General features: G+C 44.6%; 1 protein-coding gene across 5 annotated transcripts in view; it reads left to right on the forward strand.

Annotated features, from left to right (window-relative positions):
- Nucleotides 1-17,207, forward strand: part of SLC25A26 (solute carrier family 25 member 26) — a 129,284-nt gene that overhangs the window by 109,215 nt on the left and 2,862 nt on the right. For all 5 annotated transcript variants that reach the window (XM_045990037.1, XM_045990033.1, XM_045990035.1 and 2 more), the window contains 3 exons: nucleotides 8,261-8,330; nucleotides 14,544-14,608; nucleotides 15,580-15,653. In XM_045990037.1, the coding sequence (XP_045845993.1) occupies nucleotides 8,261-8,330; nucleotides 14,544-14,608; nucleotides 15,580-15,653 (209 nt within the window). The remainder of the gene's footprint in view (nucleotides 1-8,260; nucleotides 8,331-14,543; nucleotides 14,609-15,579; nucleotides 15,654-17,207) is intronic.

Here is a 17,207-nt window from a genome sequence, read left to right on the forward strand (position 1 = left end):
TTGAGCCCATCTTGCTTTTGATCAAGAATCATAAATGAGGGGTGCCTGGATGGTGCAGTCACTTGAGTGTCCTACTCTAAGTTTTGGCTGGGGTCGTGACCTCAGGATCGTGAGATCCAGTCCCACTTTAGGCTATGCATGCAGCCTGGAGCCTACTTGAGATTCTCTCTCTCCCTTTCCCCCTCCCGCCATGCTCTTGTCTCTCTCTCCTAAATAAATAAATCTTTAAAAAATAAATGAAATTTCTTTCCCTTTAACTATCAGCACATTTATTAAAGACTTTCTTACAAATTCTTTTTTTTTTTTTTTAAGATTTTATTTATTTTCCTGACAGAGAGAGGGAAGACAAGCAGGGGGAGCTGGAGAGGGAGAAGCGGGCTCCCCACTGAGCAGGGAGCCCTATGTGGAGCTCAATCCCAGGGCCCTGGGATCATGACCTGAGCCAAAGGCAGATGCTTAACAACCAGGCCACCCAGATCCTCCCTTTCTTACAAATTCTTAAAGATTTTATATATTTGAGAGCAAGAAAGCAAGAGAGTGTGTGCACAGGCTGGGGGAGGGGCAGAGGAAAAGGGAGAAGCAGACTCCTGCTGAGCAGAGAGCCGGATGTGGGGTTCAGTCCTAGGACCCTGAGATCATGACCTGAGCTACAGGAAGTTGTGTAACCGACTGAGCCACCCCGGCACCCCTTTCTTACATATTTTTAATATCTTCACCACCTGACTCATTGAGAAGGAAAGTATCTTAATATCTCAATGAACCACAGCTTAGGCACACAACATATCAACCCACACAAAGTTGGTGCTTTTGACACATCTCAGAATGCTTTCAATGCAGCTGCCGTTATAACTACCATTAGCCTGTGTGTATAAATGATCGCTGACTGTCAGGTAGGGAAAGCCACCTGCCGTTATGAAAACTAGTTCTGTAGGAGAAACCCGTTCTAGCCTCTTAGCCACTTGCTGATATTACTAGAGCCATGGTCTGGCAGAAGGGAAAGCTTAACTGAGGTCTTCTCATTCTGTCCATTTTTTTGGTTCAAAATTTCGCTTTGGAAATCTCTCTTTAAGACATGTTAGTATACAAGTACTGCACAGAGAGATGATTCATTTAATTGAAAAACAACACTTTAAGCAGCTGTTGCTTCGTTTTTTCAAGTGCATGGGCAAAAGCTACACAGCAGCTCCGTCAGCTACTGTCTGGAGAGCATTTGAGTGTCTCTCCTGCGTTAAAAACTCCTGGTGGTAGACTGATGGCTCTAAGGCCTACACAGAGGATTATCTCTTCTCGTGTCTTAAGTAGATTATCATCTCGTGTTATTAATTTGGAATCGAGTAGGTGATTCTGTTCACATTCCTATCCTTGTACCACAGAAAGCATTTGGTAAAGTTTCATAATCTTGCAAAATTGGAAGCTACATAACTACTTTTGAATACAACAGCTGAAGTCCCAAACTGAGTTTTCCTACAGTAAAGCCAAAACACTTATTTTCAATTTGTTACTCATTCACAGGACAATACCGTACATTTGGGTGGATCTTTTGAAGTGAAAAACAAAGCCTTGTCTTCATGCTATACTTTAATAGAAAACACCTGACCCGAGGGTGGACTTGCAGCCATTTCAGTATTGGGCCTGGTGTTTGCTTTCTATCCTTTGAATGGATCCTCAGGCCTAGTAGCTATTATCCTAGGGGTTAAGTAGGGGTTGGGGGCGGGAACCAGATTACATCATGCTGTTCTTCCTCAGTCGGCCTGGCCTTGAGCACGGAGTGAGGACTGACGGGAAATGAAGATAACCTGATTGTTTTGTAGTGATACCACTAGGTATTCTGGATTCCTTATAAAATCCTACTGAATGATAGAAATAATGTTAATTTAAAAAAAGCCGTTGTTAAAAATTGGGTACCTTTAGACAGTATAAATGATGAAATCCTATCGGGCTTATTTTAGTAATATTTTCTATTTTAGTCTGTTGTATTGATCATGGTAGTGTGGTCACATAAGATGTCAACATTAGGGGAAGCTGGGGGAAGGGTATATGGGAGCTCTGTTATTTTTGTGACTTTTCTGTAAGGCGCTTAAAAATATTTTTTAATCAAGCTATGGTATGGTAACTTAAGAAAAGTTGTAGAAAGTAAGCTGTGCACCAGACCCCAGGCAGCTGTGAGGATAAGATGGTGAGCATAGTAGATGGTTTGCTTTTTTTTTTTTTTTTAATTTTTTACTTATTTATTTGACAGTGAAAGAGATCACAAGCAGGCAGAGAGACAAGCAGAGAGAGAGGGGGAAGCAGGCTCCCTGGCGAGCAGAGAGCCCGATGTGGGGCTCGATCCCAGGACCCTGAGATCATGACCTGAGCCGAAGGCAGCGGCTTAAACCACTGAGCCACCCAGGCGCCCCTAGATGGTTCGCTTTTGTTCACATCTAGAATCTTTCAGCTTTACTGTGAACGTCCCTGCCTGTTGTCACTTGCTGACATTCCTAATCAAACGACAAGAAGATGCAGAAGCAGAATTAGGAACATATCTGTCTGTCTGATTACTTCTACTTGAAATTTCTCATTGACCTGAGATATTAGCAAGTGTGTAGGGATTCATCTGAAAATTTCATGTTTTATCTGAAAAAGAAAGGAATTAGGACCTGAACTGGGATAAATAAATCAATACTAGGTGAAGTATAGAGATACGCTTTTTAAATTCTTACTTATTTTGGCGCACAATCTCCGTCAGAAGAGTTCAGGCCCCCAGCACTGTGGTTCTTCACGTTCGCGCTTTCTGTCCCTCGTCCCCACTTTGAGCGGAAGCGGAAATACTTACTTAGATTGAGAAATTATAGCAATTAGGGGAGCCTGGGTGGCTCAGTGGATTAAGCCGCTGCCTTCGGCTCAGGTCATGATCTCAGGGTCCTGGGATTGAGCCCCGCATCGGGCTCTCTGCTCCGCAGGGAGCCTGCTTCCTCCTCTCTCTCTGCCTGCCTCTCTGCCTACTTGTGATCTCTCTCTCTCACTGTCAAATAAATAAAATAAAATCTTTAAAAAAAAAAAAGAAATTATAGCAACTATAGCAATTTAAGATGTTTTGGTGTTCAGGTAGGTCCTTAAAAATATTGTTCATTACAAACCCACATGATTTAAACAACTTTTACGGACATCCAGATATTTTCTTTAATCACTTATATATTGTAATATAGCCTTACTGAAGTCAAGCTGTGTACAGTAATGAGGAATTCTTACAATGTTGCTCATATATTATTCTGTCTACAAGACCCGTGGCTTTGGGGGGCGCCAACCAGCTTCAGCTCATCCACTTACTATCTCTGTGACCTTAGGCAAGTCACTTAACATTGTTTAGCACTGCCCCCACTCCTCTCTTTGTGGATAATACACATTTTCCAAAATGGAAATGTAAAATCTTTAACATACTGCCTGGAACATGCTAGGTACTCAGCAATTGATAATTAATACTAGTAATCACTCATACTGTTGCCTGCACTGTATTTTTTTTTCCATTTTGCAGAATTTATCTTAAAAAATACTTTATTATCTTAAAAAAATACTACTTTTAGATTATTGAAAAGTCACAAACAATAACATTTACTCTTTCTATGAGTAACCTTTCCTGTCTTCCCAACCAGTTTTTTTTCAGTTGATCTCAATCCTCTGGTCCCTACACACATATAAGCAAATCGTCATTTCACAGTATTTTCATAATTCACATACAGTACTTTTTACCAATTAGGTTCTTACTGTTATCCACGGTGGTGTTTAAGGAATTTTAAAGTAGCTTCCAAGTGAAATATTTGTAAGTAACATCTTTTTTTTTTAGCTTGGCTTCTTGCTTTCCAGTTTTTCTATTTAGATAATTCCTCGTTAAAAAAAAAAATTACACTCCTGTTATTTAAAGCAGGTGGTTTTGGGGCAGTGACCCAGTTTGTCCGTTCACTTGGATATCTTACTATCATTCCAGAGGAAATTCTGGTGTGTGTGTGGAAGTAAGGTGTCTTACAAATGCCGCTCTCTCTGCTGTGCCACAACTATAACCTGTAGATCCAAGTCCTCGTGTTTATATACTTTGTACCAGGTTGTCTCAGACACGTTTCAGTTCTGCTACCTGCCCGTTACAACTCAGCAAGTTGCTTAACTTCTCTGAGCCTCAACTTCCCGACTATAAAATTAAGGTAAAACGGCACGTACCTCAGAAGATTGTAGGTGGGGTTGCGTGCGTTAATGTGTGTGCAGTGTTTAGTGCCTAGAATCCACGCAGGTTGTAGAGAAGTGTTTATTGTGCTTGCTGTTATGTTCTCTCATGCTGTGTTTGCTCCTGAAGTTTCTCACTTGATTCCAAACCTTTTGGCTTTAGAGATTTCTTTTCAAATATGAAATGATCCCTTTATATATTTTTAGATGAAATTATTCTGGCCAGGTTGATAGTGGAAAGTTACGCTTGTCTATGGAGATTCTGTTTTTAAACTGTGTCTTTGGCCATCTGAGCATTTTGATTAGGTGCCCCCCCCAACCAATTTTTTTCTCTCCTAGATTAGAGCAGGCACTTACGTGAAACCTTCTCCATCACCTCCCCTCCCTCTGTTACACCCTTTTCTGCCCACTCTGTACCCCTGTCAAACACTAGACCTAGGGACGGCTGTTCTTTTTCCCCTTGAAAAAGTGCTTGAGGTCATTCCGTGCAGCTTTGTCTTTGCCCGTGGTGCAGCTGCTGAGGGGCCTGACGGATCTCACCCAGAGGCTCCTGGTGCAGCGTGCCCAGATGCATTCCAAGTCGCCACGGGAGGAGCTCGGGACCGTGGATGTCGCTATTGGGCTCACCGCCTGCTTCCTGTGTTGCCTCCTGCCATTGGGTTGGGTCCTGTCGCATCTGGAGAGCTATAGGAAGCGGGAGTGAAGGGGGCTATCCTGTCCCTCACCCTGTGACCTGATCACCCCTGGCCTCTCCTGATCATGTCTGCTGCATTCTTGGCTGGATCATGTCCTTCAATTTCAGTGACCTCTTCCGCAATCATGACCTTTCCATTTCTCCATGACGACATCCTGGAACCATGTGTGTTGGTTTATGAGGCCCTGCTCAGTAGGGCCCTCCTTGTAACAATAAAGTCTACTTAAACCTTAAAAAAAAAAGAAAAGAAAAGAGAAGAGTGCCTGATACCCAATAGGTACTCAGTAAATGTTGAATTGATGAATTGCATATTATCTTTGATTTTCCCCCTCCTGTATGATGTGTAATTGACATGTTTGTTAGTTATTCTCTATTATTGCTTATAAACTCAGCATAATCATTGGTATTTAAGTCTGTTTCAAGTAAACCTCTGCTCTTCGGAGCGCTCAAAGATATCCATAGATTAACGGAAGATGGCCTTCAGTGATTACTGAAAGTCCAGTTGAGGCTTCATATTCCTTTTCTAAAAAGTCACTGAAGTGAGTAGTGGTGTTAGAACTGGCTGTATAGCCCGATAGAATATACATTTTTCCATCTGAAAAGTAAAATGATGGTCTCCTGTTTGGTTTCTTATGCTGTCACAGTGCTTGTATAAGCTATGCAGACAGTGATGCTTTCTGCAAAAGCACAGAGATGTTTGCAAACATTTAAGCATTCACTGAAAGGATACCGGTAGTAGGACACTCATGGCAAGACTGTAGTCAGAAAGCTGTGTGTAATATTTTTTAGCTTCTCTCCATTCCTGAGATGTTCACAAAAATCTATTTGGTAGCTGCACTCTTAGTCTAGTGAATTTAATAAATACACTTTTTGAGTAATCATTCTCATCAGTTGAGTGGAAGGAGGTGTTGGGAGACCTCAGAGAGCACCATTGTTATATGTCTGATTGGCTTAGTTAGGTGTCGGACTTAAAGTTGTTCTCTGATTTCAGACTAAATTACAAAGCTGTAGTAGTTAAAACAATAGGGTATTGGCATTAAAACAGACACATAGATCAGTGGAACAGAAAGGAGAGTTTAGAAGTTATACAGTTCATTAATTTATGACAAAAGAGCCAAGATAGAAAATGCGGAAAGGACAGTCTCAAAATGAGTGGTAGATCTAAATGTAAAACCTAAAAACCAAACTTTCTAGAAGAAAACATGGGTGCATTAAGGCCTATGTTAGATAAAGATTTCTTAGATGAGTTACCAAAGTGAGGTCCATAAAAGGATAATTTGAACTTCATCGAAATAAAATATTTGTCCTTTTATAGACACTGTTAAGAGAATGAGAAGGCATGGTCTAGGAGAAAATGTTTGTGAATGACTTGTATCCAGAATATATAAAGAACTCTCAAACTCAGTAACTGAAAAAAAAATTCAAAAAAATGTTCAAAACATTTGAACGGACACTTCACTAAAGGCAATCTAGGGAGCAGCACCTGGTTGGTTAAGCATCTGACTCTTGATCTCAGCTCAGGTCTTGACCCTCAGGGTCAAGGCCCACATTGTGAGTTCAAGGCCTGCATTGGGCTCCACACTGGGTGTGAACCCCAATCTAAAAAAAAGAAAGGAAGAAGATACAGGGATGGCATAAATGTACATTAAAAGAAGGTCAACATCAGTCTTTAAGAAAATAAACTGCAGTGACATCAGGGCACCTGGGTGGCTCAGTGGGTTGAAGCCTCTGCCTTCAGCTCAGGCCATGATTCCGGGGTCCTGGGATGGAGCCCCGCATCGGGCTTTCTGCTCAGCAGGGAGCCTGCTTCCCCCTCTCTCTCTGCCTGCCTCCCTGCCTACTTGTGATCTCTGTCTGTCAAATAAATAAATAAAATCTTTAAAAAAAACCCCAGTGACATATTACTACACACCTGTTAGAATGGTTAAAATTTTAAAATCCCAATAATACTGTTGGGAAGGATGTGGAGAAACTGGAACTGGTCAGAATGTGAAATGGTAGAACCAATTTGGAAAATGCTTTTGTAGTTTCTTAACAAGTTAAACATGTTCTTACCATGAGATCCAGCTGTTTCACTCCTAGGGATTTCCCCAGGAGAAATGAAGGCATGTGTCCCTGAAAAGACATATATGTAGATGGTCATAATAGCTTTTTTGGTAATAGCCAGCAACTGGAGAAATTCCCAAATGCGCTTCAATAGGCAGAGACCTAAATGCATGATGATCTCTCTGTACAATGGAGTACTGCTTGGCCGTTAAACAGGGATTGAAGTATCAGTGTAGACGGCGACATGGAATCTTACGAGAATTCTGAAGGAAAGAACCCAGGTTTAAAAAAATAATGTCCACTTGCCTTTACATAAAATTATGGAAAAATCAAACTCGAGTGACAGATCAGGTGAGTTAGGGTGTGATGAGGAAGGGCAGGAAAGAGGAAGGACAGAGAAGGATGCTTGGGCTGACAGATGGGTGCACTATGTTAATTACGGCTGTGATTTCATGGGCATGTGTCCAGATTTAACAAGCTGCATACTTTAAATACATGTAGTTCATTGGACACAGTTGGACACATACTTACACCTCAATAAAATAAAACCAAAAAAACCGGAGGGCGAGCTCTGCTATTAGAAATCCTGGGTAAATGGTGGGTAATAACAGGGCCCAAACTTTAGGGTTGTTGTGAGGATTGGGTATTAGAGCACATGTTCAGAGACTTGACCACTGCCTGACACGGAGCTCGGTTCACCATCTGGTGTCACTGCATCTTGTCTTCTGCTAGTTCATCCGCTCTTGGTGAGCAAGGCACCTTGTCTCTGCCATCTTTCTGCCCAGTTTGCAACTTGATGGGTATCTATTTGTATAATCCTCAACTTATGTCGTGAACAGGGCAAAAAAGTGTTTTGACAAATTTTAAATCCAGACTTATGTAACAGAATCAGCATCTTTCAAACGTGTAATAGGGGTAAATATTAAAAAAAAAAAAAAGGACTGAGGAATGTGGCCGACACTGCTTTGGACTAACTTATAAATTGCGTTACTTATATGTTCAGAAATATATGGAAAATATTTAAAATGTTACATTGTCTTAGAGTTGTATCTTGATTTGTACACATAGGCACAAGTGTGTGTATATCCTGCGTATTTCCTGAAAATTGTTTCCTTTGAGCCCTTGAATACAGCTGTCACCCTTGTTTCTTTCTTTGACTTATTTTAGAATGTAGTCAAGTCCTTGGGAAAATCACTTATGTCATCAGCGAGGAATGTCACCAAAATAGCTTCTCACTTAAGTTCCCATCCCCAGAGCTAACACACAGGAGGTTCCGATAAATTCAAATATTTAATAACTTGTATTTTTCTTTCTCCTTAAACGCAGGCCCTGTGGTCCTGGAGGCAGGATCATGTGGTGGATTGTTGGCAGTCAGCAGTCTGTGGAGCTTTTGCAGGTGCAAAGGATTATATTATACTGGGAAAGACCGAAGGGGGGAGAAAAATGTGAAAATATTAACTATGCAAAAACAACATTCTTTAGAAATTCCAGATTGTTTAGATGAAGAGAGTTCCACTAGTTGTTTGAGAAGAGAGTGTGTCTTAGGGGGGAAAAAAACCTGAATGCTTAAAAGGTGTCTGTTTGAAAGACAACCAATTTGTTTTTGACAAATTTTTTTTTTCTTTTTATCTTTATTAAAGCCTTCACTCAGGCGCTTGGATTATTTTAAAGATGATTTGTAAAGCCCTCTGTGGGCAGAGACCTGCCATGGGTGCGGGGCTCACTGTGCAGCTGTCTGCCTGGAGCCCTGCTTTGGGGGTTTCAGTGATTTTTGCAGAAGGCAATGATTCACAGTTCGTGTGACGCATTTGACAGTGCCGCCGATTAACTGCTGTCAGGAGAGCGAGGCTGCTCAGCAGACTTACCGACGGCTAAACGGTCTGGGGAGAAAATGTGGAGATTGAAGCATCTGGGCATTTTCTAGACATTAAACCAAGAGCAAAGTGACGATATGCAATACTGTGTTACTCATCACTAAGTCGTGTGCATTTTCCAGTGAGGTTGTAATAAGAACTCACGTGCTTTAAAAAATTAAGTAAGTGCTAGTTTTAGCAGTCAGAGAGAAGTGCATTTTGCAGTTGCAAATAAAGGTAAGTTAGAATTATAGTTGAAATAAATTGAAGTGGAGATTTGCCAGAAACCATAAGCTGCTAATTTTGATGTGTAGCCACCAGTAAATAGGTAGTTTTAGGATGTCAACTTTATTAGAAAATAATTCTTTTCCAGTTTGTCTCATGGTTGTTGGATTGGTTTTTTTGCTGTAGTGATGAGGAGAACAGAAAACGTGTATTTTATAGGATTCTTTATTAATTATTGGACCCATTCGACATGTAGAATTGATAATCGAAAAGAATCTTGCCTCTAGACATGGAGCCAGCTCAGACTGATTATGATGAGTAATTGTTTCCACATGACACTTCGCATTAGCTGTGTTTGGCGAGTAGGTGGTCTTGATTCACTTTCCAGAGGTCAAGAGTCTTTACTCCCCAGTCCTTAAGAGAAATGTGTGATTTTTCCCCCCTCCCTCCAGGGGACAAAGTGAGCATTATGGAAATTTAGTCACCCTGGATAAGGAAGGGCACTTTGTAAATTTGCCAATACCATAAAACTTCCCTGGGAATGAAGCAAGAAGTGTTTATTCTCTGGTCCCTTGCGGAAGTGTAGCTAATTCAGAGATTTGCTTACAAGCATTGTTTCTATGAAGGAAATGTGCATTCGCTACAATGTCTTTTTCTGAATAATGCTTTGTAATAAGCACTTAGATTAGAAGCAGGGAACGAGAGACTTCCACCGCCCATCCACTGTGTGGTAGGCTCCTGGGGGCTGGTCCGGGGTGTACAGCTGGCACACGCTCTGCTCCAGGGACCGCTGGAAGCCGTAGGGTGGTGCAGGCAGGGGCTGGCCCAGAGCCGCGGACCCAGTGGGGGCCCGCCTGATGGACTCACAGAGTTGTCCCGTCTCAGCTGTGCCCCCAGCTAAGGAATGAGACCTGGGGGCCTTCCTGAGCACCGGTTTCCTTACCTGTAACATAGATGCACCCCTCCCTGCCAGAGCAGGAACCACTGCGGGCATCAGTGGGGTGGGGTGTGTGTTCTTGTACCCCGTGACACCGAACTGACCAATGAGAGGTTTGATTTCTGCTACAGTAGCAACAACCAATGCCCAGAAAATGAAAAACTGTCATCGCACAGATTCATATTCACAGTTGCATTGAGAGTAACCTATTGATAGAGAGTCCGTACATAATGACCTCCGGTAGCATGGAGAGTTAGAAACTCCTCCATGCGTGCTACCGTATTTCTTCAGTTGAGGCTCTGGTCAGTGAAGGAGTTCGTCAGCGTCTGCCAAAATCCATTGCACGTAGATCCACATGTACTGAGCAAGAGAGAAAACAAGTATATTTTTGTTTATATCCCTTTTGTTTTAAAATTTCAGTTGGTATATGTTGATCGTGAGGCATACAGTTGGGATTTGAAAACATTTGTTGATTTAAAACTATTCTAAAACCTTTAAAATATCATTTAAAAATATCCCCAACTTGTGAAAAAGTGGTAGCGGGTGGGAGTCTGTGCTGTCGCTGCGCCTTCCACCCGGTGGAGGAACGGCTCCTGCCCCCGGCCGCCCTCCCAGGCCTGTCAGGGCCTCCCCCCGCCTCCCGGCTTCTCCAGCCTCACTTAGCCACAAAGGCAGTGACAAGACTCGCCCTCATATCAGAAATCAGATTGTTCATCCTTGTACATTTTTCCAGTTTTAAAATAGCTAAATCATCATGGACGAACCATTCTCTGTGCTGTCTTTGGCACTCTTCTGTGCCCATGCTTGTTTTATAAACTACTTGGCACAAATATTCAAAAATGTCCCCTGAGATTGGAGGTGTTGAGGGCTTGTCATGCTCAGAAATTCCCTTGGCTTCTGGTCAGGGGTTAAACAAGGGGGGGGAAAACGACTTTGCCAACTTTCTCACTACAAGTTAATTTTTAAATATAAATCTACAATTCAACCTTAGTAATTATGACATTTGCTACTATAGTGATATGTGCAGAATATTCTAGTGTTCTTTGGTCAGTTTCTCATAATTAACATTTGCTTACATTTTCTAAGAGAGAAGGAACAGGACTGAAAGACAGAGTGGGAGGGACAGAAAAAGAGAAAATTTTCATGGCTTGAAATTCCAGAATATGGGGCGCCTGGGTGGCTCAGTTAGTTAAACCTCTGACTCTTGGTTTCAGCTCAGGTCATGATCTCATGAGTCATGAGATAGAGCCCCTCATCGGGCTCCGTGCTCTATGGAGAGTCTGCTTAAACATTTTTTTCCCTCTCCTGCTCCCCACCACCCCCCGTGCTTGGGCACATGTGCTCTCACACTCAAAAAATGAGTTTTTGGGTTTTTGTTTTTTTTTTAATAAAAAGGAGAAAAATTTCAGAATAGGGTGAAGGATTTATCTGGGTAGCAAATGAGAAGGCCTGGCACAACCTTGAAACACACACAAAAACCCTGCTGTTGCAGCCCCGTGTGTCCGTCCACTGGTTTGGAGATGACGCCCCGAGGCGCATGCTGGGGCGCGACAGCTCCAGACTTGTTGGAGGAAGGTGGCCCCTTTTTCTGAGGTGGTCACGAACCTGCATTTGTTCCCTAAGGACATGTGATATGTCATTTTATTGTAAGCTCCCAGTTTCCCCTGTACCTGGTCTCTGAAATCAGTTGGCCTGACATTCCGTGAGAGCCTCCGTCTGTGGAACCCATAGAAAATTGCTGCAGGTGTGACTCCATGCGAGCACAGAGGCAACCTACAGTTGCTGCACCGAATAATTATTTCCTGTCTAATATGTTAGCATGTTCCTCGTATTTATTACCAGCAGTTTACAGTTTCCTTAAGTCAAATGCAGAAAATCACTGTATCCTAACCAAAAGCGCAGGTCCCCAGCCCCCTCCCCACTGTAACCCATATTACATGATCTTCATAGGCCCTTCTTTGCAGCCTCATAAAAAGCATGGGGTGGGCTGGGCATTAAAGCAGTTCTTGACATTTGAAGACGTTAGAATTGACTTATTGATAACTTTCATAAAATGCAGCTACCATCATAGTAAAATTGGGACCTATTTAAGTATACTTGTTTTTGTCTTGGACTTTTCTTCGTATTACTCATATGAAGTGGCAGTCTGTAAGAGCGCATTGGCAGGCAGCCACAGTAAGGGGCAGGTGCACTATTGCTAGGGACCAAGACATGTCTGGTGTGCGGTACCCACGTTAACGAGAAGACACATACTTTTCAACATAGGTAAGTGAGGAAAGCCTGAGTAGTCAGGAGACCAGTGATGTCTTTGCCAACTTGTAAGTCTTCAGATTTGGTTTAGGAAAGTTTATGAGCATTATATTTTCTTTTTTTCTTAAAGGTTTTTATTTGAGAGAGAGAAGTTGGGGGGGGAGGGGCAGAGGGAGAGCCAGAAGCAGGCTCCCCGCTTGATCCTAGGATTCTGAGATCATGACCTGAGCGGAAGGTAGACGCTTAACCAACTGAGCCACCAAGATCCCCAGCTTGTGAACATTTTCAAATAGGATAATGGTGTATGCACTTCTGAGTTTTAACAATCAGGCACATTTTAATGTCTTATCACATACCAGTTATCACGTGGTCAAGGAGCACTACTTTTGGAGCTAAGATGCTCATGACATTGAGTCACAGCTCCATACTGTTGGCCCTGAGCTAGTTGTCTGCCACATGGAATAATCCCATGCACACAAGATGCCGTAAGTCCTGACGGTGCCTGGTACAGTCCCACCTGCCGGGTACAGAGTAAGCCCAAATATCCACTCCGAGCTTCCCCTTTCTCCTCTTTTTTAGAGGATGAGTTAAAACCTCGGGTTTGTAAAAACTACAGACGCTTGTCCTGGGCTCCTGGCAAGCATTTTTGTTTCTGCTGTATGCACTGGGCTAGAGCCATGAAGGAAAAATCAAACTTTGTATCTCTGCCCTTGCAGGAAAGAGCCAGGCATTACCCTAGACACTTGGCACAGACTTACTTAGGGCCTGTGTCATACTCTTACCTGCTTTTTACAGATGAAAAAGCCTGAGGGCCCTAGCAACCTCAGTGACCATGTGCTCATGGTTTGGAGTCAGGGAAGTTTACGTCTCAGCTCTGTGCTAAAACTGTCTGTGAAGCTCAGTCCCCCCCCCCCCCCCCCCCAGCTGCATAGGGCAGCAGTTACAGAAGTATGTGTGTCGTAGGGAATAAGTGCTGTATTTCAGTATGGGATTTAAGGCCTGGTCTTTCTGACTCTTCCAGAGTTGTTCTGGGCTGGGCCCTGCAAACCCTTGTAGCCAGTGAGGGACACGAAGTCGAACACTGTCAGATTTGGGGTGGGGAGTTTGGAATAGTACAGATTCATTGCATGAAGTTGAGTAAGTACCTAAATTTCAGGCAGCTTTTGAATCTGGAGGAAAATGTTTCACATGTTCTTAGGACAAAAGTGGCTAAAGCAAAAGGGAACTCTTGTAATTGATCATCTGTAGCCCTAAGGGGTGTGTCCTTTGTGAGTCACCAGAAATGGGAGATAAAAGTGTAAATGGGTACATCTTTCCAAAAAGTCACTCATGCCTGCTGCCAGAGTTCAGCGTGAGGATCTTATTTCAGCAACACATTTAGAAAGATAGTTGGCGGAGAGCAGATGACCTTCACATAGCACAAACTTCAGGGGAAGACGTGCTATTTCTGGAGCATCCTTCGTACAAGTGTTGTGTTCAGCCCCCTGTGAAACTGCAGCCCAGCTCACAGAAGCCGAGTCTTGAGAAAGCCCTTTCGGGTTTTTCTGTCTCCTCAGGGCCTTTTGAGGTTTAAAATACATCTTTGTATCACACTAAATAAAATGTCGACAATATATATGCAGTTTCTATTAAAAAAAAAAAAAAAGTCCTCGAATTCCTCTGTCCGTAGATATGGATATCACAGTGTGTGGATTTTCTAAATATCAGTTTGGCAGTCATGGTATTCCATGGAAGAGAAGGTGGGAGGGAAGCACTTCGCCTGTGGAATCAGGAGGCAGAGGGGGGCCTAGAAACATCGTTACTCGGCCTGGCCTGTTCTCTGAAGCCTGCAAAGACAGAAGACTCTGCCCTTTTAAAAGAATTTAGCTGTTAATACTGAAAGTCCCTGTAGCAGGATGCATACTTCTGTTTGCCCATTTTATCTCAGACCAGGAAAAAGGCAGCATTTTGGAGTCTGGGTCAAAAACAGTGTCCCCGGAAGCCACGGGCCTCTAAGAGTCACTGGGAGCAGCGAGCCTCTCCTACGGACAGTGTGTGTCTGAACATAGATGCACAACCACGTGCACACACACAGGTCTGTTGCTCCACAAAAGAGCAAGATAAATTATGGGGCCTTTCCCCCACTTGAGTGTGTAAAGCATTATCCTGTCACCTCTTTCACCATCACTATGAGAGCCACGGGGCGTGTGGGTTTCGCACGTGGGCACCCTCTCCTTGAGTCAGGCCAGTGGACGTAATGATAAGGGAGTGATCTCAGCAGACTTAGGAGGAATGAGAAAATAGAAGTCTGTGTAATATGGTAAACTGTCCCTCCTTTACATGTCGGGTCGTCTTCTATGCGCAGGTGGATTTGCAGCTGCGGTGACCACGCCTCTGGATGTGGCAAAAACAAGAATCATGTTGGCCAAGGTAAGTGTAAATCTAACACTTAGATCACGCAGACACAGCTTGTCCGTGCTCCCCCCAGGGCTCGTGCATATCGCGAGCTCACGACTGTGGTGTGAGCCTGCTGCACCCAGCCGGACGTGGCCATTGGTGATGGGTACCCGCCGTCGTTCTGGTGAGCGGCGTCCATGCGGCACCCCGCCTTCCCGAAATCATGCTTACTGGCGTCGCATAAGCCAGCAGGGCTGCTGCAGGGCCTCGGCCATGATGCCACGTTCCAGGTCGCTCTGTGTTCACGGCCGACAGACATGAGGCTCAGAGAGTTGCCTCGCTTCCTGCCGTGCAGCAGGTGGGCTAGAGGCGCCGAACTCACACCGCGTTTGGCCTTCACTGGGTCCATCCGGACAGTTGTCACAGTTTAAAAACATTTTTCATTAAAAAGAAAAATTGTTATGGAAAAAGCTAGACCAAGATGTCATGGAATACCATGTGCATAACATTGTGCCCATAGAAGAAAACGTCCTACCCTTAAGGAAAAATGGGACAGTGAGCGCAGGATTCTGTTACGTGGGTGGACAAGACCAAACCCGAGAGAATCGCTCCCGTTTTAAATGGAACGTAGTGCTCTTTATTAAACATGTCTATTAGCTGCTTTGGCAAGTTTGGACCATATACACTTATCTGCGCCTGTTCTTCTCCACGCGGCCACTCGGCTTTCAGTCTTTGTCCGTGAGACAGCAGCTGGTGGATTACCTAGGCGAGCTCTGCATCCAGTTTGATGCGAGAACCTAGGAGAGTAGCTTCCTGCCTGTCAGGGCTTACCTGTGGGTGGGAATGGAAGGCTTCTGGTCTAGTGCTATCCAGGGGTCCTGATTCCCGAGAAGCTCCCACTCTGTTTCAGACTGTCCGAGCAGAGGGCAGTTAGGAGCCGTGCATCTGAGGATCAGCTGGGGAATTTCATAAGGTAATGGCTTTGTCTGTTGTCGGTCACACAGGCTGGTTCCAGCACCGCTAGTGGGAATGTACTGTCTGCGCTGCAGGGGGTCTGGCGGACGCACGGGCTGTCGGGGTAAGAACACGCAGGAAGGTGAAACCACCTTTCCGCATCTCCTTGGGCTCTTCCTGCTTTTAGCCTGAACGGGATGAAACCCTTTCCTTTCTTCCGATCGTCCTGGTTGGGTCTCTTTATTTGCATTGCACCAACATACTTGACATTGCCTGTGTGAGATGCTAGTGCACGGTCGAGTTGATGCAATGTCTAGCCATGTGATCACCGGCCTTGTTCGTCTGGATGTTGGAGGACACCCATGTGCCTGCCCACCATCCCTCCCTGCCCCCTACGTTCCGGGCAGCAGCTCTGAGCAAACAGGATTCCAGTTATGGAATGCAGAAATGCAAGCGAGCAAGAGTGACATTTAGAGGAAAGCACTTGTCATTGGGGAGACTTCTCACTATGATCAGTAGCAGTGAGTTTCGCCGAACCCCTGTGTGTGGCGCCTCGCTTGAAGCCCGCTCTCTACTGTGCTCTGTGCCCCAGACTCCAAACACCATGTCCGAAAATGCCTCCTTGGCCAAACGTGCTTTCATGTTGCTTTTACCATCTGTACATGTCTCCGTGCTGGGGTCTGGACGGGTCGCGGCACAACAGTGTGCACTTTGGAATGACCTAGCAGGGGTTCTCCTGGGAGAGCAGAGCTGTGGTCGCCTCCTGGAGGGTGGTGATGGTGGTGTCGTGGCAGGTTGTGGCTGGCGGGGACAGCTGTGCGACGCAGTGCCACCACGTCTCCCCGGGGCTGTGGCGATGACTGACTGGAGGGCTGTGTGCATTTGACAGGTCTTTCTTTTGGCCACTTGATAGCTGGGCAACCTGAGGCCTCTTGGTGAGGACCCCGGTGAGGTTTTCGCAAGAGAATGGCCCCATTCTCTGGAATTTCCACCTGGTAGATTGAAAAATAGGTCCCGTTGGGTGGTTTTGTGGGCCAGCTCTGATGGGCTGATGCCGGCTGATGACAGGCTTAAGGATGTTGAGACAAGAAGTGGGTGTAACAGGAAGGAGCGCTTGAGCATGAGCCGGGCAGGGAGTGGCAGAGCGGGCATCCATGGGCCACTTAGAGCCAACATAGCGTAACTAAGAGTCTGTTTGCTTGTGCTTCAGACACACTGGTTTTGACACAAATTTCACCGTGAACAATGAAATGGTGTGAGAGAGAAAGGCTCTAAAGCCACTTTTTAGTCACAGGTTAAAGATTCTCGGTGTTTCAGGTAGTTTTGAGCTGCATAAAGATGTTGCATGTAGTAGCCTTTTCAGATGATAATCAAGTCAAAATGCTGAATTTTACGGCCCTCTTTGTTTCATTACGGCTCCTATTAGGTTTACCGCCACTCTTGACTTAGCTCTGTGGGGTCGGTGTGGCTGCAGTGCATCGGCCTTGCTCGAGATGACGGCCGCATGCGGGTACAGCAGGATGGGCCTGGCCCCCGAGAGCTTGTGGAGAAGGAGTTCCTGTGAGGACAGGATCGAGCCAAACCCTCCCCCTCCCCACTGTGCTGTGTGCTCGGTGTGGTGTAGCTGGGTGACACCAGAGTTAGAGGCAGAGGACAGGCGACCTAAACATGCCCAGGG

This window comes from Meles meles, chromosome 20 (genome assembly GCF_922984935.1).
Source record: "Meles meles chromosome 20, mMelMel3.1 paternal haplotype, whole genome shotgun sequence".
Taxonomy (NCBI): Eukaryota; Metazoa; Chordata; class Mammalia; order Carnivora; family Mustelidae; genus Meles; species Meles meles.